Raw genomic sequence first — 27341 nt, 5'->3', positions numbered from 1 at the left:
AATGGATTTTCTGCAACATAAACCTCACTATAGCATTGTCTCTCCCAAAGGTACGTTTCATCCCAGAACATCACTTCTAGTTATACCCACTCACTTCTTGAGAGTTGGGTAATTGAGGCACTGAACCTGGAAAACTTTACAGTTTCATTGCCCAAGACTGTAACTCTGGTGCGTGCAGCTCCTTTGAAAGAATTTATGTGAATAATAATGCACAAATAGCAAATTCTCAAGATATGTTGGTCAAGTATGATCTTTGTTTATGGAAAGAGATTCTGTCACCTTCAGATGAAGATGACCTTTGATGCTATATATAAGCAAGAGACGATGCAGCAGAATAAGATGCCTTTACTCTCAAGCTGTAGAGGGCGTCAGACTTGCATGTCTTCAGGTATTGAATTAAAATAAGTTGAGCGGGAAAATCTCAAGACCTTGCTAAGTATTAGAATAATTCTTTCTTCACAAAAAGGTTGAGTGTGAAACTACCTGCTTACTTCAGAGGTTTCTATACTTTCCATGCCTTAGGTTTCAAGGATATGTTTGTCTAGGTGGTGAGGTATCTCTAGTACATATGGTTCAGTGTTGCTGTCTGAGCTAGTGGTGTATCTGTTGTTGATAAAGAATTCTTTCATTGTAATTTAGCAGCACAGATTGGGTTTTGTGCAATTAGTTCATCCCTTCTGATGAATTAACACCTTATCTTAGTCTCTTAGAAGCAGAATGAGAAACTCTCATTAACTTTAGTGGGAACGGAATTGAGACTTTTTTATTCAAACCACGTAACTCCCACGTTAATCCAGTTAGCAACAATATCAGCTTTCTGCTTACCACCACACGGCAGACGTTTCCTCAGTTTATAGGTGGGTGTATTTAAACTTGCCTATTACCATCACATAGCACTTTGCATCACAGACTGTCAGTGGTCCTCTTAAAATGTATGAGCCTCTCTCCTTGTTGGTTTTCCAGGCTTGTTTCTCCTGCATGTGGTAGCTACTTGGAATGTTAGATACTATGACCCATACAATTTCTAGTGAATGCTCTAAATCGCTATATCTAAATATGCTATGACTGTCTACGCTAGAGAGTTTTGTCTACAAAACTGGCGTTTTGTCAGCAAAACCCGCACAATGTCCACTTTCCCAATGCGTTCTGTTGACAGTAAATCTACAGAATGTGGCATTTCTGTCGACAAGCATTCTGCTGCTCCCCCATGAGGCAGAACACCTCTGTCAACAGAAAGCTGGTGTGGATGTTCCAGGGGGCCCCTCTGCTGATAGACAGGGCTTCCGGGACACCGGACAGTATGTCTGTTGTGTTTCTGGTTGGCCATTCTGTCAAGAGAGCGGATGGACAGTCCGGCTGCTCTCTGTCGACAGACTGGATTGATCTTTTGATCCGCTTGACAGTCTGGCTGCAATCTGTTGACAGAAGTTTTGTTGGAAGATACCTTCCAACAAAATTTCTGTCAACAGATTGCTCTAGTGTAGACCTCCTTTGTGTTGGCCATTCTTAGAATTCCTTAGGGCCTGGGCTGCTCCTACTGAAGTGAATGAGAATATTTGTAATTAAATTAGGGAAAGCAGGACAGGCCTTAGAGCAAGTAGCTAAGTTAAGGATCATCTTTTCAGGATCAGAACCGTTGTTGTTATGTTTGGGCTGCAGTATTTCCCTGGCACCAGGCCACAGTGAGGGAAACCTCACTCTGGAAATCAAAATGAGTCTGCCTTCAGATGTCTCCAGTTAGGTACCCAAGTCCTCTAGTCGCTTCTGGTTAAGGTTAAATGTTCCACAAGTGGGGGTTTTCTAAAGATGCGGCTCTATCAACTGGTAGTAACACAGACCTCATGGGCATGACAGATGCATTTGAAAGGTAGAGACTGCTTATACCACAGCTCTCAAATCATAATGACATGATGACATGATGGGGTCAAATTTAGCTACGACAGATCAGGAAAGGGATCTTGGAGTTATAGTGGATAGTTCTCTGAAGACATCCACGCAGTGTGCAGCGGCAGTTAGTAAGGCAAATAGGATGTTAGGAATTATTAAAAAAGGGATCGATAATAAGACAAAAGATATCATACTTCCCCTATATAAAACTATGGTACGCCCACATCTCGAGTACTGCGTGCAGATGTGGTCTCCTCACCTCAAAAAAGATATATTGGCATTAGAAAAGGTTCAGAAAAGGGCGACTAAGATGATTAGGGGCTTGGAAAGGGTCCCATATGGGGAGAGGCTAGAGAGACTGGGACTTTTCAGTTTGGAAAAGAGGCGATTGAGGGGCGATATGATAGAGGTATATAAAATCATGAATGGTGTGGAGAAAGTGAATATAGAAAAATTATTTACCTTTTCCCATAATACAAGAACTAGGGGACACCAAATGAAATTGATGGGTAGTGGGTTCAAAACTAATAAAAGGAAATTTTTCTTCACACAGCGCACAGTCAACCTGTGGAACTCCTTGCCCGAGGCGGCTGTGAAGGCCAGGACTCTATTAGGGTTTAAAAAAGAGCTTGATAAATTTTTGCAGGTCAGGTCCATAAATGGCTATTAGCCAGGGATAAAGTATGGTGCCCTAGCCTTCATAACAAGGGCAGGAGATGGATGGCAGGAGATAAATCACTTGTCTTCTGTTCTCCTTCTCTGGGGCGCCTGGCATTGGCCACCGTCGGCAGATGGGATGCTGGGCTTGATGGACCTTTGGTCTGACCCAGTATGGCCATTCTTATGTTCTTATGTTCTTATGTTCTTATAATTACTGAATGGACCTCAAGTCCAGCCCCTGCCCTCATGGCAGGACCAGGCACCAGCTAGATCATCCGTGATAGATATTTATCTAACCTGCTGTTAAATATCTCTAATGATGGAGAGTCCAGAACTTAACTGCTCTGAGCATTAGGTAGTTTCTCCTGATCATCAACCACCATCATGGGCTCAGTGCCTGTTGATGTCTGATGCCTCTCATTTTTCTTTTCATCTTTCCCTGTCCAGTGCGGGGTGGCTTTGTGTCTGTAGACTAGCTCCATACCAATCTACTATATCATCTACCCATTCCCTGTGGCATTTGACTGTCCTATTCAAACCACCCATTATGCTGAATACCAGGGTGTTGATTTTTTTTGTTCGTTGTTCATTCTGCAATTATGCTCGAATAGCTGTAACTTCCATTGAAGAGCCTACTGCAGTAGGTTCTCTTTCAGCTGCGTTTTCCTATATAATTCCTTGTTGGTGACCTTCTACATCTATACTGTTCTCAGCATCTTTCTATAACAACTCCTCTCAAATGCCAATATTCTTCTCTTTGAATCTTTTATTATCATCCATGTCTCACATCTGTACAACATGCTGCTGAATACACCTGTTTTCAAGACACTCAGCTTCGTTCCTAAGCTAATCGCTTTGCTTTTCCAGATCTTATCCATTGCCTTCAGACTCACTCTTGCTTTTGCTATTTCCTTCTTACAGTCTAGATCATATGGTATGTTGCTCCCTAACCCAAGCCTCCCTTGCTGTAATTTAAGTCCATTGCTTCTTGTCCTATCATCTGAGATCCAGGAGAACAATTTTTCTCCATCTTCCATGTAACACCCTTTTAGGTACTTGAAAGTTACTATCATGTCCCCACTGTTCTCTCTTTTCCTAGCTAAACAAATCCAATTCTTCCATGTCTCCCCTCATTCATCATGTTTCCTATCATTTTTATTTATCATTTCCTATCATTTTATCATTCCAATCATTTTTATTTCTCTTCTGTGGACTGTCTCCAATTTCTCCGTCTTCCCTGAAATTTGATGACCAGAATAGGACAGAATACTCCAATTGAAGGCTAATCAGCACAGAGTAGAGCAGAAGAATTAAATCTTGTGTCTTGCTCACAACACTCCTGTTCCAAATTGCTTTGTTGTTTGGGCCTGGGGGAATGTAATTTTTTTTTCCAAGAATGTTCTCTGGATTGCATATAATTAAAGGACATGGATAACATTTTAACCTCCCTAAATTGTGCACCCATCCTGATCTCTCCACTTGTTTATTCCCCTATCCAAATACACCCCCCTACATCATCCCCCCCCAAAAAAATCTCAATACTGATAACACTCAAACAACTCTGAGCAACTTCTGCTAAACTTGGACAAATAAATTTATATGGAAAAGCTCCAGCTGTCCTTGTGCTCTTTGTTCCTGTATATTGCAATGCCTTGTATACTCAATGAAACATAGCTGGTAGGATGAATTTCATGTTTGAGCCTATACATTGTCCTTCATGCCCCCCCCCCCCCCCGTGTTTCTTAGTTGGTTCCCAGAATTCTATACCCTTTTCATAGGTGGATGAAGACAGATGTATGCTGATTTTTCTACCGCTATAGGGAATAGGATTGGTGGCTGTGGGGCCAGCAGACTTTGAGCATTCTGGTTTTGAAAACATTAAATTGAATATCATTTTACAATAACAGTACCTTCCCGTATTAGGGAGGGACGTACATAAATAAAAGTTCCACATAAGAAATTGTTTACACAGAGACTACCTTTTGGAGCTTCCTGTTAGGAGTTTTTCTTTGCATTTCTCTTATCTGCCAATTCAAAGCACTCCTCTTTACTTTCTTGGGACCATGTGATAACAGTGGAGAAATCCCCTGATCTTCGAGCTTGTTCCTTAGCAGATGAGCACCATGTTTGCTAAAAGGAGGTTGTGCAATTTACTGGATCGAGCACATCACTGACTCTTTGATCTTGGATGAATTACTTAATCACTCTGTGCCTCAATTTTCTGAACTGTAAATATAGGTAATACTGCCCTGCTTTACAGCTATGTGGCAAGGATTAAGATAATACTTGTACAGTGCTTCACACATAAAAAGTACTACGTTGGGAGGGCAAGGGAAGCTAGATGTTATTTTGTTTGTTCAGCTAGTCAAGTGACTGATTGGTGTCAGCATATTTCTAGGTGATTTAGAAATACCTGGTAACTCTTATGAGTTGTGAAGTGTACTAAGAAATGCTAGAACACCACGATGTGAGTGGATCAAAAATCAAGCACTATAGAAGAGAATTGGAGGAAAAAAACCCAAAACCCTGAGCACCGTTAATTCATACTCTGGTAATAATGTGTGTGGAGTTTACAGTTTAAGGCTATACAGTATAGAACTTCCCTTCTTCAAGCACTAGTTGATTGACTGGAAAACACTTTCAAACTTCCCAGTACCTCTGACCAAGCAAAGGAACCAAGAGGTCAACAGAGTTATCTTCAAATTCTGTTCTGCCTCTGACTCCAGTTAGTTTTTTCAAAAAAAAAAAAAATACTGTAACTAAACACCCATTTTTAAATGCACAAGAAAATAGGCCAAATTCATCCCTTCTGTAACGCGCCACGTTGACTAAGGGATCAATTGGGCTGAATCACTTAATTGTGACCACCAAGTATACTGGCAGACTATCCCATTTAGCTGTAAAGGAGGTGGAAGCCAAAGAATGGACAGTAGAAGCTGATTTTCATGGCTGTTTTAGTCACGGTTTCAACTTCCACACAAACTTCATAGTAATACAGCAAGCAGGTTACTTGCTATGGGATACTAGCATTTTAGCAAGCAACTCATAGCAAACACTGCATACATTTAGAAAAATTTCTGTTTAACCCTCTCCTTAAAAGAATGTTTCTGAAGGTTATTTTACCCCAGAAGTCTTCCAGACTTGATTTTTCCCTATTAGTGATGTAGTTGGTTGGCTGGTTGGCTGTTTTGGGGATATTTGTTTTTTGGAAGTTTGAGGAAAAAGTTGTTCAGCTCCTCGAGGTGATGTGATGGTACAAAAATTTTCACTTACTGCCTTCATAAAAGAAGCATTTGAACCACACCGTTTAAAACAGAATTGCAGCAAATGCATCTCTAGAGTTTTAAACTTAGTCGGGGCATGGTCTCCCTGAGGAGTTGTACCTTTGCTGAGTTTGGGAATGAGGGAACAATTTTTAGAACAGTGTTTGAAAAACTATTTCCAAGTATATTCCCATCAACAAGTGTTTTAGTAGAGTTTTGCACTTCTTACAATAAATATTCTCTCTGCCTAACTTGCCCAAGTGGTCATCATAAGGTAAGTTAAATACTGAGCTTCAGCTGTGTGCTAGCATCCCATTATAAAATGGCAACACCATCAGTAAGATTTTGCTTTTAAAGCAGCATCCCAAAGGGGTTCAGTTTTGTGTTAATGCTTTTGTCTTAAAATACATTGTTTAAGCAGATCTCTTGTTAGCAGCATGGTAGAAATGCATATAATTTAGCATATAACACATCGCTTTGGTGGTGTCTAGATTACAAGGATTTGTTTGCAGAAGTTTGTGTATCTTGCGACAAAACTTCTGTCGACAGATCACATCCAGACTGCAGGGTGGATCGAAAGAGCTATCCACTCTGTCGACAAAGTAGCCAGACTGTCCGGCCCTTTATCAGCAGAACAGCCACACAGAACCACAGCAGACAGGGTTGTGTGGCATTCCAGAGGCCTTTTTGTCAACGGAAGGTCCCCTGGAATGTCCAGACTGGCATTTGGTCAACAGATCTGTCAACAATGGTGTTCTTCCTCGTGGTGAGTGGGATATGGCTGTTGTCAGAAGCGCTGCATTCTGCTGATAGAATGTGCTTGGCAGTCTGGATGCTCCCTGTAGTCTAGACATAGCCTTGGTCTAGAAAGGTTGAATTTAAACTAATCCTATTAGAGATCAAATAAAAGATTCTGATAAGCACATAAGAATGGCCATTGTGGGTCAGACCAACAGTCCATCTAGCCCAGTATTCTTCTGATAGTAGCCATTTGAGAGTGAACAGTAATTTTTTGATTAATCCATCCTGGTATCCTGCTCCAGCGTCTAGCAGTCAAAGGTATGCGAAGAACAATACGAGCACCAAGTTATCTGTATTCCAGCATGACATCTTTGAAGGGAAACCATATGTTCCTGAAATTACTATGTCTGTGATCAAGACACAGATGTTAGATGGTTAGAAATACCTTGTGAAACAAAGGGCTTAATAAACCTGGTTGAAAAATATCAATGAACAGTTAAGTTTTTGCTATCTTTTTCCTCTTTCTGATCAGCTCTCGTGCTGAATAGTGATAAACTTAATTATAAGTTGAACAAGGTCCTTCCTTGCATTTACAGAGCTCTAGGAAGGCAAAAGATTTTTTTTTAAAAGTGACAATCAAATTTAGGTATAGTTGGAAAACAAAGGAATGAATGTGTATCAGGACCATGAAATTTACAATAGTCAATATGGTTTCCTTAGGGCCTCACTGCTCTGTTCTCAATATTTTAAGCACCTGACAAAAATGCTCATCTGTTTTATTTCAAAATGTTCAGTTGACGTGGCACCAGTGTTGGCCACAGAATTTAAATTACCTATTTCTGAAAACCGGTGATAACATGTAGAGCCAATGGAAAGAAGAGAGAGATGGATGGAGTCTTTCTCTGATAGCATAAATATTTCACTTTCCTCCCTCTGTACAAAGCCATCTCTCTGATTTGTGAGTCAAGTTTGTGCTGTTTCAATTTTTCCAATAGGTTACAAATATGCATGTTAAAATTTGGTTTCAGACTGTACTAGATTATGGGTTTCCTGTAGCAATTTGTGCTCTATGATGGGGAAGACACAACCAGTACTGTGTCAGCATAATGATACCTTATTATTCTGGAGATGGTTTGATAATTAAATATGTATCCTTTGACAGAAGAATATTTTTCTAAAGTGTATCTAACTTAATGTGAGCTTGTGATTATTGTAGATTTTTTTCCTTGTTCTAACCCCACTGAACACTTAATTTTTTTTTTTTTGTGCTATAACTATACAGGTGCTATAGCCACTTGCTACTTTGAGGGGAAAAACCAACACAAAATTGATTTGGTGCTGACTCATAAAAGCGAGTCTTTGAAACAATCAACTGCTGACCACATCTCTGGGTATAACACGGGGATGGTGCTGACAAAGATGTTGCATTTTTCATGATTCAAATTTTTTTGTGAATATCTGTATTAACTTGTTTCAAATATACAAATAAATTTTATTAAATTTTATTGAGACCATATAGGTTTTATTACCCATCTGTGTCCATCAGCCTAAGTTTAAAGTCAAGTCAGGTGACATTTGAGAATCATAATGGCAAGATTACATGTGCTGAAGTGGTGACTGCTCTCTGATCTTTACTAACAGTGCTGCTTTGGTCTCCTCTAGTACTTTCTGCTTATTTCAATTTCCCATTTCAGCTTGCTACTGTTAATGCCACATCCTGTAAGTTACCATCGTGTTTGTCCAGAAATGAGTGGTGTGTAATACTGTGGCATTCTCATTGCAAAAGAATCCATGTAATTTAAGAAAAAAAAAAACTATCTGTACTGATAATCGGTAACACACCAAGTGTACTAAAGCTGTCTGGCTTGAGACAGCGGTTAACAGTATATTCAAGGAGAAACAAACAGCTGAAATATTGTTGAAGTGATGAAATATTCCCATTCCTTGTGACTTTTCAATATGTCTTAATTGATGGCCCCATGAGACAAGCTAGCTTTAGTTGGAATGGGTATAGTGGTGAATCAGGCTGCATGTTTCATTTTGGCAGAGCCTCTCTACCTGAGATTCTCTTTGAAGAAAATGTGTAACAGAATGCTGTTGTGGTTGTCTTTTTCCCATACCAAAGGGAGGGGTTTTCCCATTTAAAGTTTAGCCAGTAATACCTCCTTGACTTTTTTTTAAAGGGCATTTTCATTCACATCAAACATGGTGCTGTTAAGTACAATCTATCCACAGCCATTCCCACCAGCTCAGATCATTTTATGACAGTTCTAGTACAGAGAAGCTGTTCACTTTATTAGGAACCCTTGCCCCCTCTCCCCCATGACTAACAGCTGAGTGAATATTTGTTTAAACTGCACGCTGTAGTGGATCTAACAAAACACACTGCCTTTGAGAATGGTAGTTTTATAGCAGAGGGGTAGGGGCATTCTTCCTGGACCAGATTAACCTACAGTGAAGTGTAAGGTCTTTTTGGAGGCAGCAAAGTTTACACCCCTGCCTCATGTATAAGATATCTTAAACTAGGCAAATTTGTTTAGCTTTGAAAGGGAAACTATTGAAACAAGCACTTTCAAGTGCTTGTTTTCTTCTTTACTTCTAGGTTGACAGTACTTCAGCATTCAGTAGTAGTTTAAGGTGAGTTTAGACAGTGTCCAGGCATTGCACATTTTCACTTTCCCAAAAAGCTCAGATTTTAACACTTTATTTAATAAAAGTTAAACATACAAAACTGAAATCAACACACTTTGTATTCATAAAAATCACTTTCTCCCATTAATAGGAAGAACCTTTTCTATGCACGGATTCTACACTATCAGTTGCAGAGTTTAGCTTGAATTGTGACTCTGATGGACATTTCCATCAATCAGTGCATTATCAATTGCTGACATGACCTGATCTAATTAACAAATTACAAAATGAGCTACATTAACATAATATACAAGGGAAATATGGTCAGGATTAATGAACAAGATATACACTTTAATAAGTCAATGAAGGAAAAAAGCCAAAGTACTCTTGTTCATTAATTCAGCCCTAGATTTTACAAAAATAATATCTACATTGTATACAGGGCTATACATCAATTTGCTTTAAACACTTTACGGATTTAAAGGTGGTGCCAGTACCGTAAGTGAGACAAGTAACAGAAGGAAGCAATCACATATGAACACAAGAGCTTTTACAGGTGGTTTCCTGAATAAAAGAAAGGGCTCACTCATGGTATTGGGGTGAAATTACAATAAACACTAGGGCAACAGCCAGGATAAGGCAGAAACTTCAGACTTGCCTTCACTCATTTACAACCAACTAAATAGAATCCAGGCATTCTTATCTAATGTGCTTCAGTTCTGTTTAAATGGATGGGAGAAAACCCACACTGGCTACTGAAGTTGAGGGGTTTACTGTACATTGTCAGATCCCATAACCAGACCACAGTACCCACCAGTGCTAGATATAGAAGGGTTGAGAACACACCTGCTTCCAATATTTAAAGTGCAGTTGTACTGATATTTGACTCTAAAATACCTTATGGTTTCCTGGTTCTCTGTGACTTCCAGTTTAACTTTGCTCGGTATACACATGAAAGGAGTCTGCCCCCAATCCTGGAATCAAACTATTCACATATAGTATATGGGTCAAACTCTGGTCTCTGTTACAGCTGTACAAGCCTGCTGTCTTCAATGAGCTTGGAGGGGAGTTATTCAAGAATTTTATTAACAATTCCATTTTACACACAAGCTAGGATGGACTCCAGCTAACATTCCCAGAGCTGTAGTGGCTGTGTAGTGCTAGTGTAGTCTGTCACTAAAGCAAGGAGCTAGGACTGAATACAGAGGGGATGAAAAGCTTTTAAAATGTGCCCTTTTTTTGCAATCATTTTTCTGACCCTACCTTTGCTAAAAGTATGAATGGAGGATCTTAGAAACCAGCCTTTCAGCTAACTGCTCTTTCAGTGTATCTGCAAACAGCAGCTCATGAAAACACGTTTACAGAATTTTGCTTTAAGATGACTATATAAAAAATTCAGTAATGCTGACAGGACTCAACTCAATAGCTGTAATTTCTTTAAGGCTCACATCAGCTGAAGCCAAGTGATGGTGACAAAATGAACTATTCACTACATGCCAACAAATAATTTACTTTTAGAAAAATATAATGATAAAAAGATAAGTGTAAAGCCCTGCAGAGATGAAGTTTTAGCTTCCCACCCTCCCGTATTACTGAGGCATCAAATGCCTGACATTATATTTAGAGGTATCTTGATATTGTGTCATGGGTTTGTCTGCAATTCCACATGTTCCAACTCCGACTTTGCCAGTCACACTCTCGGGAGAAGCAAAAATACTCCTCTTTACCTAAGAAGGAAACAAAACACCATTTCTGATTAGTCACTTTGGTAGTTGTGAATTCATAAGTACAAATTAATCAGTTCTCTAAGTCTACAAACAATCCCCAACACCCTGCTTTATAAACAGGCAAACTGACAGATTGTCTCTGGGGTAAGTATATCAAGGGGGAGTCTGTGACAGAAGCAATGTTAGAATTAGAACTCCTGTGCTCTACCCATGCCTCTCGGAGCAATTATAGCCAGTGTTCATTCCTTATAAGACCGTTTTGAGGTAAGCGTTCAAAAAGACTGAACATTCAGCACTTCCCCAGCAATCCCACATTGCCCCTTCACGAGTGGGAAGGAACCAGAGTGTGCAGAAATACGGCACACTTCTGTCTCCCCCGCTTGCTCTGAAATATGGCTATTCCACCAGACACCTCATGTATGTGCACATGCAAGTCGGCTATCAAGTTGGCCAAATGAGACTTTCAGGCTTTTAGTTCCAGAGGAGTTTAATCTTCCCAGTCTATGGTGACACCCTCAAGTGACCCAGCCTGGGTAAAGGCAAGCTCATTTTCAGTAGGGAAAACCCCTCACCCATGCCAAACCCATAAGCTTGTACTGCATTTTTAACTTGTTTTCCCCCAAAATGACTGGTAACCATTTCCAATTCCTATTGATGTAAGTCATGTTAGACACATTTACCTCACCTATAGACACCAGCACACATCTGTGCATGAGTATTCTTACAGATCTAGGTTGTGGCAAGAATTTCCCTGAGTAACGGACCATGTGTATCACTATATTTCCATACACTGTTCTTCAGTCCACAGCAGGTGCATGCCGATTACTAGCGTAACTGAGCTGCTCACAGCTAACACTGTGTTTGACAAAACTAATTAACAGTGAGTGCTCTGAACAAGGGTGTGAATGTATATTAGTGAAAACCAAAATACACACCATCTGATCAACAGTGGTACCACCTTTCACTGGTATTTGTTCAACATTTTTCCTTCTCTCCTGCAGAGTTATAACAGCCAGAAAAAGCTGTGTATGCTGGAGGCATAAAAGACCCAATTACACCCTGGCAAGCATTAAGATTTCAAGTTTCCTCATTATATGGTATGACACGGAACAGTTTCGCTGCTCCTCCAAATTCAAACTTGTGGTTAGTACTAACAATTTTTAAGAGGCAAACACAAATCTTCCTTTCAAGTGATCAAGATTCCCAAGCTACACAAGGCCTACTTTTCCTATTAGGTATGCTTACTCAGCCTGGCCACTGCATCAAGCTTCCTGTTTACACATGCTCAGTTTTGCACCTGGTTTGCCTAAGATGAAGCAGCTGAGCAATCTGCCCCCAAAGCATAGTCTGGGCTTCGTATTTATCCTGAAACTACTAGGCTGGACTATTCCTATGGCTAGCTATTCCCATGCTGACAGCACATACAAACCTGGCCTTTTTTGTTTTTAGAATAGGCTCGGTTGTTGAACTGTTGCCACTTGACTTTCTGGTCCTCTCGTTCCTGTTCAAGTTCTTTGATTCTCTGGGCTTTTTTCAAAGCTTTCTTCTTTTTATATTCTCGTTGCTGGGCAATCATCTCTTTTCTGTAGGAAGGAAGGGGAGCCAATGATTGATTGTGCCTCCATTTCCTTTTCATAAAGCGCTCTGAAGTACACTAAGTGCCAAAATATAACCACTGTAAGACAACAGGTTTATAAAGTGGGACTCTCAAATAAGTGATTACACAACTAAGGCAGGACTATGTAGGTTCATGAATAATAGTGACAAACTCCCCAAACAAACTGTACTCCACAGCTGCTGTGAAGTTAACACGTGGGTACCATGCTGCCCTAAGACCCTCTTAAGCTTAGTTTCTACTGCTGCCTGTACAGAACAGATTCATTCTCTACTTCTAGACAGCACATTAACTTGTTTCTTCTCCAAGAGAGTCTATCAAATGAGAGTGTCACTACAGCATTACACTCCTGTAATAGTTATCATGCAGAATCAGGAGAAAGGCCATTTCAAGTACAGCAAAGGTTCTTGAACTGTGGGTCAGGACCCCAAGGATGGGTTCCGATCCTGGAGTTGCAAAGGCTGGCTAGGACTTGCTGGGGCCCAGGACCAAAGCCTAAGCCTGAGCACTTCAACCCTGGGCAGCAGTCTCAGGCCTCTTGTCTGGGGCTGAAGCTTTGGCTCTGCCTATCCTCCCCACTGCCTCCCTGGAGTGGTGGGGCTCAGGCAGGCTCAGTTCTCTGTCCCTCCTACTGGGGTCTTGTAGTAATTTCTGTTGTCAGAAGAGGGCTGCACTCACAGTGCAGTGAAGTTTGAAAGCCCCTGAAATAGAACAATCCTTAGAGCTGGCATGGAAGAGAATTTCTTAACTCAGCTATTAGTCAAATGGCCCTTTAAAATATCAAACAGCATTTCTGAATTTTTCTGACATGGGCAAAATCTCACCCTAGTGCAGGACTCCTGCATGAATCAGCTAAATATCAGCAACTGTAGTGGGAATTAGGCACAGGGAAAGGGAGAAATGGTCTGAAGTATGTCATCCCCCTCCACTAGGCTCTTTGGAGTATCTGCAAAGAACTTGGTTAAACCCAAATTTGCATTGCCTTTGCTACAAAAGCTGTCTTTAATGATGGAGAATCCCTTTCAGCAACAGCAGGCTGAAGAGAACAGTGCACCGTGGCTCTAACAAAGTTATAAAGTCAGGAACTAAGGGAAAGGACATGAGTGCTGGGGAACTAGGGAAGAGCCACAAGTCCTTCCTACCAATGTAGATCACAGGAGATCTGGATGTGAAGAAACCAAAAGGTCATACTTCTTCCCAAATGGGAGGAATTAAGCACCACTGTAACCCTCTTGCCACTCCCTTCTTCAAGGATCATGTTGGTGTCCCCAGCCCAATAAGACTGTCACTGCCCATGCAATGGGTTTCTCCTATCACAGGTTACAAGAAGGATCTAAGACCTGTTCCAGCACTCAGGTGTCCAAACAGACTGATCCCCCAGATGTAACCCTTCTGCATTTTGGTTTCTCATTAGAAAACTGCGAATAGGAAGAATCTCTTGGTGCTACCACGGATGGAGCACAGAGATCACCTAGAATTTTACAGGGATTTCCTGGGTCAGATACATGCGCAACAATTCATATAGTCCGTTTCTACACAGGCCACGAAGTGGCATGCTAATACACGGAGCGAAAGACGCTAATGAGGCATGGATGCAAATTCCCTGTGCCTCATTAGCATAACATCATGTGATTTGGAGTCCGGAAGACCATTCTTCCAGACTCCAAAACGCGGTGTAGAAGCACAGCCCCCGGGGGGGCTTCTGGAAGGAAGTCCTCCTTCCGGAGGCCCCTTCCTCCTTCCAGAAGCCCCCCCGGGGGCTGTGCTTCTACACCGCGTTTTGGAGTCTGGAAGAATGGTCTTCCGGACTCCAAATCACATGATGTTATGCTAATGAGGCACAGGGAATTTGCATCTGCACCTCATTAGCGTCTTTCGCTCCGTGTATTAGCACACCACTTCCAAAGGAAGTGGCCTGTGTAGAAACGGCCATAAGGTGTCATGCAAGGTCTCTATCAGGAGCCCACTGGCCACCACAAACACTGCAAAAAGTGTGCTCAGGTAGTGTTTGTGATAAGAATTGTGTTTTAAAGTAGGTAACCAGAAGCTGACACGTCTCAGGACAGGTTCCTTTCCAGCCACAGGTAAGAGACGCTATCTTTCTGTCTGGTCATGTGTCTATTAGGCATTGTATGTCTCACAGTGGATGCCAGTATCAATACTGGGTCAAGTTAATCAAGTGATTTACAAAAATTTTGAAGAAATGAAATTTACAGAATGGAATAAATAGCAGGTGTAAATCCTATTAATGAGTAAAAACAATGGATTCCTGGGTGTATATAGGGCTGCAGAGGTACAGCCTGAATCTTTCTCTGAGAAGGTGAATTAGCCACATTTGTCTTACAAACACAGGATGAGAGTCAAGACTGCCATAAAGTGCTAGAAGGACTTTGGGTGAGCACTGACCTATAAGACAAGAAAGTATCTAAAGTCTAAATTCTAGAATGTTTGTATGGTACATTGTATGGTAACTTTGCTTCCAATACTTTGTTACCACCTGGATCTTGCTACTCTGTTAAATAAACTGTTACTTGCTTTCACTATAAATATATCTATAAATGCAGCATGTTAAGCAGAACGATAACCTGAGGTGTAGTAAACTGGGGTACACAGCTTCTCTGGGAATTGCAAATCTGTGAATTCTGGAACAGCGACAGGACACTCCAAGGAGCTGCTCAGGGGCTCGACTATGACTGGTACTAAACTGAAGCAGGAGTCTGAGACCTGTCTAGGCTTAAAAGGGGAGTGCTTGTGTTGCCCACAGCTAGTGAAGTCAGGGAGCTGACCAATGACAGGCACAGTCAAGATTTCCTCATCATAAGAACAATGGGAAATGAAGTGTCCTATAACCTGGGTACTCTCAAAAACCAAAGAAGCTTCTTCCAAATAAAAACTTGTGCAGGCAGCACTCACATTTCCGCCAACAGCTCTGAAAACTCCTGCTATATTACAGGCATCTACCAGTTCTTTATTCAATAATTTATAATATAGAAAGTCCCCAACTTACAAACATGTTGTGTTCCAAAAGTCTGCAAGTTGATAATTTAGAACTTAGAATGTATTTCCCCATAGAAACAATGTTATAAATGATAATTAGATTCCCCAGGCTATCCCACAAAAGCTTAAATAACCTATAATATAGCTGAAATAGTATACATTTGCTATGAAAAAAACCAGTATTTCATTTAACTTCGTATGCTTGAGGAAGGGCAAGTTTAATTAGAAGGGAATAACAGAAATCATACACGAGGCTGGCCAATGTTCTTTGTTAGTGTACACATCTAAGGTTATACAAGTCACTTACTTGGACATGGGTTTGTTGCCACTGTCCTCTTTTGCCTTTCTTCCCTCTTCTACAGGTTTGAGGTTGAGCAGAGGTGTGACTTCAGCATTGCCATATCCAGCAAATGTGATTGCAGCAGTGCCATTCTCCTCATCTATCTCTTCAATCTCAGCTTCATAACACCTGTAAAGATATCATGGCTGTAAGCATGTGAGTAATGGTTTAATACTCAGCCCTACAACACCTACACTGTCATTTGGCTACTAACATTAAATACTTGCTAGCAATCTGTAGCATTTTGGGGGAAAAAATACAAATCAAGGCGAGAAGTTAATGTTCTTTGAGAGTCTAAGTATACCAATCCTGCACAAGAACTCAATCTCACTAACTGACCAAGGAACCAGTAAAAGTGTTAAGGCTCACAGATATTCAAGTTAGAAACAAATGACTGGTGCAACTGCAAAGTTTAGAATCTCACTTTTATTTTCTAGTTGATATGTCATGCAATATTACATTTTTAAAACTGTGGAAATCTAGATAACATTATATCTGATAATGCTTTTTCCATCAGATAATGCTGAATTTGTTGAAATTAAGTGTTCACAGAAAAGGATCTGTTTTGAGTTTAACAAATCATAGAACATTAGGTTTGGAAGGGACCTCAGATGGTTAACTACTCTAACCCCAGCTCAGAATCTTTTGATTCAAAAAATTTTAACAAGTTTCAAAGTAGTTGAAATGTCCCATTTTGATATTTTCAATACAAATACATTTGGCTCAAAACAACTTTTTTTTGAACCTGTATTTAAATGTACATTAAAAACTTTTTAAAAGGCAAAACTAACTTTTTGGCCTGCGGCTTTGAGACTGACTTTTTGTTTTACTGTGGGATGGGAAAAAAACCTGAAGTCTTAATCTCTCACGCAGCTCTACTTCATTTTCATATAGTTTGATATAGCCACCATCTTAAAAAACACTTGAATTGAGTTAGATGCCAAAGCTTTGTACTGATGGGAGCCCCAGCTTGTGTGTGGTAGAAAGTATTCATCTCTAGCTAGCACTTCTAGAGATCATGGCTGCTTAAGTCGTGTTGCAGCTTTAGTGGAAAGAAACAAGACAGTATTAAAGTGAGTGAAGTCCACTGCTACTTAACTTACTAGAATTAGAAACACCTAAATGGACCAGCAAAAATGCTTTCAAATCCAATAAACTTTTAATTTGGTCAATGGTTTAGACCAGAGCTTGCCGAGTAAAGGGGGTAAAGTAAATTTTGAGGAGTACAGGGACTTCGAAGTAGCATGGGCACTTTGAAGCACCCACGGCTCCACACAAGCCAGCACTTTGAAGTTTCACGCTTTGAAGTTGCTGTAGGTGAAATTTAGCCTAATGAAGTGCTACATATGCATCGCAGCACTTCATTAGTAATCTCCCAACACCCTAATTACCATGCCTCCCTCAAAGTTGGGGGCTAGTCTAGACACAGCCCGTGTGACCCAAAATTTTTAAAAGTGCAACACTGTCAGATGGGTGAGAACATATTTCAGCCATCAATGCTAAAAACAGAAGTGGTTTCATTTTTGAACATACACATTTTCTACATGAATATCAGTAATTCTGCATCAGCATATATATTTAATTGTCACTACATTAGCAGTTCCATTGTGTAAGGATTCAACACTTCTCTAAGAGGAGGCAATGGGATGTTGACTCAATCTGAACAGTTTGATTAGAAACAAAAATCAGAAATGTTCCTGTTACAATATAAAGGATAAACTACCATTCTGAAAATATGTAATCATATTTCAAAGACTACCTTGAAGCAACCCCAGAAACTCTCAAAAATGTTAGCTGGGAAAGTCAAAACAAACTATTTTGGTACAGCATCTCCAGAGTATGGTACTGCCAAGTATCTTGCCCCTAAAGGTAGATTACAAAACAGTACTGCAATCGCAGAGGTACAGTTCCTTTTCAACCAAACAATTGTGTTCCACATTAAATGCACAGACATAAATCTCTCATTTTTCATGACAGTGATTAATGTAAAATATATTAACAGAATGGCAATTTCATACCCCAGTACATTTGAGACCCTTCTCTAAATTATTGCAATTAGTTTATGAAAGTGTACGATTTCTTTTAAGTGGCATGTGCTATAAATTTATTTTGAGGGTGATGACAAGAAAAGATGTTCTCAGAACCACCAAAGCGACATTCTCCTTCGCTTTGTCTAGAATATTGACCTTCACTAAAAGGAAATGCAGTGCTTATTTTCTCTCACCTATTGTTAGAATTACTCAAATGGGGCAGTGCAAGCAGAATGAAAATCTCTTACCATTGTATTTTATTATTTCATGTAACTGTTAGAGAACTTTGTTTTCTACACTTACTGTCCATCTTCGCTCCATATGGCCATACATCTATCCCCAACCTTCCAGGAGTGACTGGGCAGGGCAGAAGCAGAACTATCAGAACTTGCAAGGGCTTCAGAAGGTTGTGTTGAAAGGAGATCTTTGGTTAATTCTATAACTTCCTGGGAAAGGAAGAGGCAAAGAATACACTTTCAAACACCATTACTGTGCTTTACTGTTCCCCAAGTTAAGACCTCTATTTTCTAGTGATTGTACAAAATCTCTCTCTGATGTAAAGCAGACTTTTGGCTATCTACTGCTAACTACAGTGCATTAGCCTTAGACATCACAGATGCAGGAGAAAGTGACATACGACTATATGCTATATTGAAATGAGGCCACCTCTTTACCCTTGGTCAACCTTCAAAACACCCCAATGTTTTCTTTTTTTTACAGCAAATTTTTTTCTAGCTGAACTGCTTTTGCGTAGACACTGACAAAGCCAGCTATTCATGTGGAAACAATTTTTGATGACACTTTCTTTGCTCATGTGTGCTGCATGTGATTCTCCACTTCTGACTGAAGAGCACATGACAGTAAAGGGGAGTAAGCACCCAGTGTTACATTCACTGCTCAAAGGGAAGACAAGAGCTAAACTGATTCAAATGAACTTTGATACATAACTGTGAATGTTTTGCTTCTCTGCCTTCAACTGCAGATTATTTTTCATTAGTGATTATTTAAAAAATTAGTTAGCCCAGAAATTACACATTTCTTAAGAGTTTTAGAATACTTCATATAAAATAAGTAACCTAAAGATCAGCACCTCTGAACAAGAGGTATCATTTTTTTTCCCCCAGTTTCTTTGGGAAAAAAATAGATATTAGCTGACCTCAAGTGTTCACAGAGATATTATGGGAGAGGAGTGTCTCCCTTTTCAGATCTCAATTCAGGAAACTTTTCCTTTTCAGGACGATACTTCAGAATGTTTTTTATAAATACGGACTTAAGTGCTTTCCTGTATCAGGGCTTCAAAGCACAGGGTCACAACCTCCTCATTAACCTAACAGAAACCTGAATAAGACAAATGGCACTGGAAAATGTATCGTTTTTCTATTAATTGATTTTTAGTTCCTTTAGTCACTATAAAATGAAGTCTTATTTATTCACAGAGCAGATACAGTGCAATGCACAGCAAGGTAGGTTTCCACAACTGCCCTGCCACTGTGTTTGGACCTGGAAGAACAACTTCTATGGATAAGTGTTTAGTTCAATCTCTATGTTACCTATTTTAAAACAAAATAACTTCTCCAATTAGGCAGCCACCATCTTCGCTAACTTGGGAGCCAAAATAGGTAGGCAAAATTTCAGGTTTTTTATAAACTTTGAAAATCAGCATAAGAAACTACTTGATAGGAGTTTGAATGCACATTTTTACCTTAATAAGAAAGGTATTTAGTGTCTATTTTATTGCTATCAGTAGAACCCTGCAAATCCAAGGAGATTCACATTATATCCATCTAAAAATGTGGATGTGGACAATCACAGCTCATTTTTTACAGATAACAGATATGGATACAAATTTTGTACCTAGAACCCTGCAAAATTTGTGGATATTTCAACTAAAGAGATAATAGACATTTTGCATTTTCCTCACTGTCTCCAAATAACCCTCTCCTCTCCATAGGTTCTCCCACAACACATATCTATGTTGCCGTTCCCACACATACTATTGCCCGGGATGGAGCCAGCAGCAGGATGAACTGAAAGCAATTCTAATCAGTTTTGCCAAAACAGAAGCAATGTTTTCTTTAGACAAGATCCAAGATGAGAGGTAATTTTGCTAAGTGGTGCACCCTAAAAATTTGAAAGGTCCCTAAAAGAACTCTCTACAATCGTGATAAGACTTCTCCATCCCACTTTTCTTAATAAATGGAATCAGCATCAATTTAGACAGCCAGACAAGAAGGCTTCAGGACCCAGAAGAGTTCTTCCCTCAGCTCACTAGAGATGAGAGAGAACGGATGGAGCCAGACTAACACTCCTTCATAAAGTAAGGGCCTTTAAAGAAAGGGCAAGCTCAAGGCAGAGAGGACATTGCTCATTACTCCTCAACAAGTTTGAGGATTCTACTCAGGTAATTCCCAAAGCCCAACCCCATGAAATACTTTTCTTATATGTACTTTTGTTTCAGTAGCTAACACAGAGGCACAAAGGGACTGGATTCTTTCTTGTTTGTTGATATCAGATGCAATCAATCAATCAGATCTCCCTAACAAGGAAGGTCTGAGCTTTGGTTTTGCTTTAAAAGATCCTCTGCTGATTTTGTGCAAGACATCGGAACAGAAGACTGGCCACAGCTTACCTTTATTACAATCTTTATATTGCTGAATACTAAATAAGGGCCAACACTGATTTTGATATTTAGAGTATTTCATTTGAGGGAGCTCCTTAGAGTACATACCATTAATTACTTTTCCTTCCCCAGGTCTGAGCTCTAACACTGCTCCTTCACTCACAGAGCGGGTGGTAGTAGCAGTAATCTGCAAATCCAGGAAGCATCAGGGCTTGTGATATGTGTATCAGCAGGTCAAATAGAATACAGCTGTGCACTGATTACCTGAAGGTAAGCGTTTCAGATATACAGAAACCACTGTAATTTGAGACAGTTGACTTACTCCTGCCTCCTTCATAAGTTGTTATTAAAAGTTATTGCAGAACTAGAGTGAATAGGCACACAGACTACTCAATCAAACAATCCTACCAGTTGTTTAAAGGGTATGTTATAAACAAACTTGTGGTAAAATCCATGTATCTTGAGAATGGAAAGAAAACTGAATCCTATACATCATGTCTTGAACTGCTTAGGGTTCCAATAAATCTGTTCTGTTGTTCTAACATACTAGATTATACTGCTAGTGAAACACAACTGGAGTATTGCACATAAGGGAGAGCATCACATTACAGTAACAGATGAGGGACTGGAAAGGTGCAGAAAAGTGTCATTAGATTGGTGCAGGATTTCAAGGGCTAAGAAAACTAGATTTGTAGAAATAAAAAGTAATGGAAAGACTAAACAATTTGATTCCATAAAACTCAAAGAAAATAGCAAGTTGAAAAAACAATGCAGGCACCAACTGAAACTTAGAACAGGCATTTGAAGGAGTCTGAAAACAAGTTTGTTGAAGAAAAAAATAAAGTAGTACCACTATCAAAGCAAGAAGAAAAGCTGCAACTGTCTTGTGTTCAGGTGTCACAAACATATAGGGGAGTCTCTCATGAACTACAGTAAAATAACACCATAGAAATCTTTAAAAGCTGAATAGCTTGTTTTTAAAGCCAGATTTGCGGGGAAGCAGCAAAAATGTTAATTAAGGTAACCAGATGCAGTCAAATAAGCTATATGATGTGACTTGCTGCCACCTTCCTGCGACAGAGATGTACCCTGTGGAGACAATAGGTCCCACCATGCCAAGAACCATTCTTATGATAGGCTTTCACACAGATCAAATTGGACCTCTACTGTAGAATGTATAGTTTCCACAGCTTGTCACACAATGTTAAAGGGGAGGGTGGCTGCAAACCACGAGTTCAAGCAAGTTATGACTTCATCCTTGGGTTGCATAGGCACCTTGCTAGAATTCCCTCAGTAAAATAAATGATCAGGAGCGTATTATTTATTTGAAAGCCTTCTGGTCAAATTTAAGAATGCAGCGTATGGTAATGATGGAGGAACTACTAAGGACTGCTTCATATACATGATAATATTTAGAACAAACAAGAAGCAATAATTTAATTGAGACAAAAATACAGTGAGACTTTTTTTCCATTTTTAAGGTGGAATGGCATGGGCAGAAAATCTTTTGGGGATGGAAATAAAAACATCTTTCCTATCTTGTGCAGAGATCATTTATTTCTAGCAAGCTGTCCTTTCACTTCAATGATTTCTACATCAAAACAGACCTTGTATTGATATTGGAAAAATGAGATTTGTTCTGAATTTTAAAAATTTACACGTGGTTTGAAGAATCTGCAATTAGTACATTCTGATTATACTACAAATTTGCCTGTGGGCACACAACCTTCAAATTTAAATGGAAATCTAAAGTTTATTGACTGAAGACACTGATTTAGCTCATGTTTTTATATGTATTTTTTATTGTAAACATTTCTTCAAGCAGCAGACGCAGTTACTGAATGCTGCAGTGAGTTTTATCCAGTAAAGTTTTGTGAATAATAACTTAGCTGCTATAGTACTCTTTCTGTAGCAATAAAATTAAAGTAATATTTTGCACCCATACTCTAACATTTAAGAAAACATTCAATGGAAGCGCAAACATGTGCCAATTTTGTTGCCTGGCATGATAAACACAGAAGATTATATAACCATAAAATAGCCTTTTTAATTAAATTGAATGTGTTCATGCTATTATGTGAGTGGCTTTTAACTATCAACAGAAAATAACTTGTTACAATTTTAAATTTAAACATCTTCAAAGGTGGCAGTACATTTGACACTGCATGACAGATGTGGCATTCCATACATACCCAGAACGTATATTAAAATCAGTGGGAAGCCAAGGTGTGCAAGGATTTCAGCTTATGGGGCAAAAGCATTTCAACTATCCTGATAAAGGGGACTGAAAGTGTGTGCATGATGAATAAATTAACATCAAATTAGCACAAATAAATTATATGTGGTGAGAGAGTGCTCAGCATACTCCAAATGCTAGTAGTAAATGAGCAACAAATGAAAATAGTTATATAGTTTAAACGTAGTGTGCTATGACTTTATTAGAAAAATGCAAATATGAGTGAGTGGAGATTAGATGCAATTACAAGGTGAAAGTTTGCCTACAGTTTAGTGCAGTATTATTCTAATACCACAAAAACACCACTGAGGAAGCTTGGGAAAGACTGTCTTTGCACAAAGTTTACAAAAGGTATTAAAAAAATATTTTAAATTATGCGCATTTATAATTTTTTTGTCCTTCTGAAAGTTAAAAAGGTTCCTTCCACAAATTTTTGTTCTTCCTTCATCTGACATGAAATGCAACAGTGTGATGGTCACTATCAACCTAAACTCTGAATTTTTTTAGCCTTCTCTTTTTTAAACGGGAGGCAATATTAAAGTATTTCAGCCAAAGCCTTGCACATCTCAAATTAAATTCCTTTTTCTTCTTGACAGTGGGGTAATGTTTTTCTTTTTAAATCAAATAGCACTGACTTTTTATAAAAAGTATACAACACAACATGAATATTAATAGACTTAAAAAGACAAGACAAACTTTGGGACTGCAAACACTGTCCCTTCAAGCAATCTGAGATGATAAAGTAAACCTTTAACTAACATTTTGGGATAACTGATGAGGACTCACTATTTTTTTTTTTGAAGTGCAAATGCCCAGAAATAAACATGTCTCCACTTGAGAGAAAGTGATGGTATTTTTGCCCACATTAACCAGGTTAGAAAGGTTTCAGTTTCTAATTCCCTCAAAACTCACCTGTAAATCCTTTTTTAATTTTAGTAAGTCTTCATTTTCTCCATTGCCAGACAGCGCAGCCTCAACTTGCTGGAGCTGAGCTTTATAGCTAGCTAGCTGTTTTGCAAGATCTTCTGACATCTGTAATACAAAAAGATCTTAGAACAAAAAGGAACTAAAATGTCTGTAGTGAAAATTAAAAAAAAAAATTAACTGGAATAAAAATATATTACAGATATCACAAAGGGAATGCAACACACTAATTTAGTAATACACTATTTCAGTGGATTACCAACCCATCCCCATCACACTGAATATCTGTTCAAAACAGCAACAATCCTTATAATTTACTCACCGCAAGTTGTCTTTATCATTGAGCTCATAAAGATTCATACCTTCAAAATATTCTCAAGTCCCAGGCATTATAATTTTGTCTTTTTCCACTTGTAAACAGCATCATTTTCACTTTCTTAGTGTTTAGGTATACGCATGCAACTTTTACAAGGAGGTATGGGGTTCCTTAAAGACTAACAGATTTATCTGGGCATAAGCTTTTGTGGGTAAAAACCACTTTGTGAGGTGTGCCACAGGACTCCTCGTTGTTTTGACAGACTAACACAGCTGAGACAACTCTTACGTGAGCCAATAAAATCAGCCTCTCAAATGTTCTATAGTCTCCTTTTGAGCCACTTTTGATACACCAAAACACACATTGTTTGTAAAGTTGCTGTACGTTGAGCCTTTCCTTGTAATGTTTTCTGAATAGGGCCCTATGTGATACAGATAAAAATAGCCTTGCACATCTGTGGATGGATTGGTGAATACTGGAAGGTCTTTGGACCAGAGATAACCTATTTGCCATACATTTGGACAGCATTCTATGAATAGGACTCCTAGGTAACAATACAAAAAAGGCTGACTAATTCATAAATTTGAAGCGGTGCAATTTTAATGAAATGTGAAATTAGAGGAAAGCACAAGTAAAACTCATGCATGACAATTTACAGCATGCACCTCTTTCCAACCCCAGCAGCTGGGGAAAGAGATAGTAAATGGGAAATCTGAGCAGAGGCAGAAGAAAAGTTAAACCTGGACTCTGGGGAGAAGGGAGAAAGAGGGGAGCTTGAGCCTTTGGAAGGCAAATGGAGCAAAGAGGAGCAAGGGGAAAATATAAGGACGTGTGGGATGGAACTTGGGCCTCTGGGTCCAGAGAGGAGCAGACACTAGACCCTAGGGCAGGGGTGGTCAACCCCTACCTCTGAGTCATTAAATGCTGCTCCTCCTCAGAGCCACATGCTAGGAGTGCTGTCCACTGCTCTGGTGGGAGAAGTGCATGGTGGCAGTGGCACTTCTGGTGAGCACTGAAATAGAGTAGGCAGTCTGAAGCTGCCTGGCTCTGGGAGAGGGACTGGGTTAGACTGGAGGACTGCGGATGGTGGGCTCTGAGGGAAGACTTTGAGCCATGTTATCTATTTTTATTTATCTATCTATGTAGATAAAAATATAGAACACTCTTAGTCCCCAATGGGTTGGCCACTCTTGGTCTCAGTGGCAGGGGTGAACAAGAATGAGGGGATGGGAACTACAGCTGTATAAGACAATGAGGGGTGGCACTATCGGGGGAACATGGGGGCAGGACAAGAGCACAGTGTGTGTGTGCGCATGTAGAAGAGAAACTATGGGGATGCTCAAAAAAAATGTTAGTCTATAAGGTTCCACAAGACTTCTCAGTGTTTTTACAGGGATGAGTGGGAGTGGACAAGATGTGGGGAACTAGACCTGAGAAGAAGCTCATGGCAGGCAGGCGCACGCAGGGTGAGGCTAGGGCTTCAGGGAGCGGGGAGGCGGCACGGAGCGGGGCTGGGGGCAGTGGAGACAGACAGCACTACAGAGTGCGGCTAGGATCGCTGGGGACGAACAAGAGCACGGGGCGGCGAGAGCGGACGGGAGCAAGTCAGCTAGGAGCGCGACGGGACGGACGGGAGCAGAGGGTAGGGCTAGAGGCGGAGGGGCGGAGAGAGGGGAGGGCGCAGGGCTGGGGAGATCGGGGCACGACTGAGGGAGCAGGATAGTGTGGCCTAGGGCGGGGGAGTTCGGGCCTGAGACGAGGGAGGTGGAAGGGCCCCGCGACTCAGCCGCACGCGGGAGTTTAAGCGGGGAGGCCTCGGAGCCTCCAGTGGGAGCGGTCTCGGTGCCGGGTCGCCCCTTCTCCCAGCTGCGCAGGAGGGGATAGCGGCGCCTCCTCTCACCTTGGCGGGAGAGGGGGATGGTCTGCGCCGCGCTCAGTCCGCTCAGGCCTGGGCCGCTTCCTCCTTCCCGCGACGCACGGAGCCAGCGGCCACCAACACTCGCGAGACTTCCTCTGGCGGAGAGAAGGGAATGGACGGGTTCGTCACGTGCCCGCCGCTGGTCAGAGGGCACGAGAGCGGAAGGGGAGTCGCTCTACGTGGCCACGTGACGGCGGCCGCCGTTGCAGGCTGCGGGAGGGCAGCGAAGAGCGCGCGAGAGGTGGCTCATCCGGGTACTTACATGAGGGGTCGGTGGCTGAGGTAAAACGCCCCGCCCAAGGGTAGAGCTTGGCGGCTCCTCCTCCGTTTAGCGCGCGCGGGGGCGTGGGGGGAGGGAGGAGACTGCGGTTTCGGGCTGTGCCCGCTTCGGGGAGTTGTAGTCAGCTGCTGCCCCGCGGGGAGATGTTTACTTCCCAGGAGGGGAAACGGAGGCACGGTGGTTACGGTTGAGGTGGCAACGTGAATGGCCACCGTATTGGACGTGCCGGTTGTTTGGAGAGCGAAGTGACCCTTCCCCCCTCGAGGGGGACGTCCCGGATTCGCGCGGGTGTGTCGCGTGCAGGGCGGGGCGTTCGTCGGTGGTCCTCCCCACCCCCACCCCACTATAGTATGCGGGTGAAAGAGGGATCGCCCACAACCGCCGCTGGGCTCGCAGGCGGAGGGACAAGCTGTGGGTGAGCAGAGCTATCCGATGCAACGCTGCCCAGGCGAGCTGCTTAGTTCACGCCTGGGCTGAGCGGTTTGAGCATTGACCCTGTAAACCCAGCGGTGTGAGCTCAATCCTTAAGGAGGCCAATTTGGGGTGTGGGGCAAATAGATTAAGAAGAAACATTTGTTGGGGATGGTGCTTGGTCCTGCCATGAGAGCAGCAGCCTGGACTCCATGACTCTCAAGGTCCCTCCAGTTCAATGTGGTAGCTATAAATCCTAAAAACGCCTGTGGCGCCTTTACCGACTGCAGATATTTTGGAGCTTAAGCTTTCGTGGGCAAAGACCCCACTTTGTCAGATGTGTCCATCTGATGAAGCAGTTCTTTGCCCATGAAAGCTTATGCTCCAAAATATCTGTAGTCTGTAAAGGTGCCACAGGACTACTTGTTGTTTTTGCAGGTACAGATTAACACGGCTGCCAATCTGCTATTTATAAGCCCTAAATCCACTTCTTCTCAAGCCGCAGTGTTGGTGGTGTTTTAGCACTTGCCTTTGAAAAATATCGGCTCAGGCTAACTTAAGAAACAAGTTGTCTGTTTGACTCTCTTTACCAACAAAAGATAGTTCAGTAAAGGATATTACCAGAGCAACTTTCTCCTCCAGGGACTGGAGCCAGTGCTTATCAAACAAGATTTATGCCTATCAGCAAAAAACAACTTCCGGCTGATGGTTACTCAGAGCCAAACTTGGAAAACTTGTGTAGGGA

At 41.0% G+C, this 27341-nt stretch overlaps 1 protein-coding gene across 1 annotated transcript; it reads right to left on the bottom strand.

Annotated features, from left to right (window-relative positions):
* Positions 1 to 9239: 9239 nt before the first annotated feature.
* Positions 9240 to 26023, bottom strand: SMNDC1 (survival motor neuron domain containing 1). The gene is made up of 6 exons (XM_074999199.1): positions 25888 to 26023; positions 23660 to 23779; positions 18195 to 18337; positions 15829 to 15990; positions 12339 to 12492; positions 9240 to 10909 (listed from the first exon to the last, which is right to left on the bottom strand). Exons 2-6 carry the CDS (start codon positions 23777 to 23779, stop codon positions 10772 to 10774), a joined length of 717 nt encoding a protein of 238 aa, XP_074855300.1. The 5' UTR covers positions 25888 to 26023; the 3' UTR covers positions 9240 to 10771.
* Positions 26024 to 27341: the final 1318 nt, after the last annotated feature.

The sequence above is a fragment of the Carettochelys insculpta genome, chromosome 7 (assembly GCF_033958435.1).
Source record: "Carettochelys insculpta isolate YL-2023 chromosome 7, ASM3395843v1, whole genome shotgun sequence".
NCBI classification, from domain to species: Eukaryota; Metazoa; Chordata; order Testudines; family Carettochelyidae; genus Carettochelys; species Carettochelys insculpta.
The sequence above is the reverse complement of the archived record's forward strand: the minus strand, read 5'-3'. Positions and strand labels throughout refer to the sequence as shown.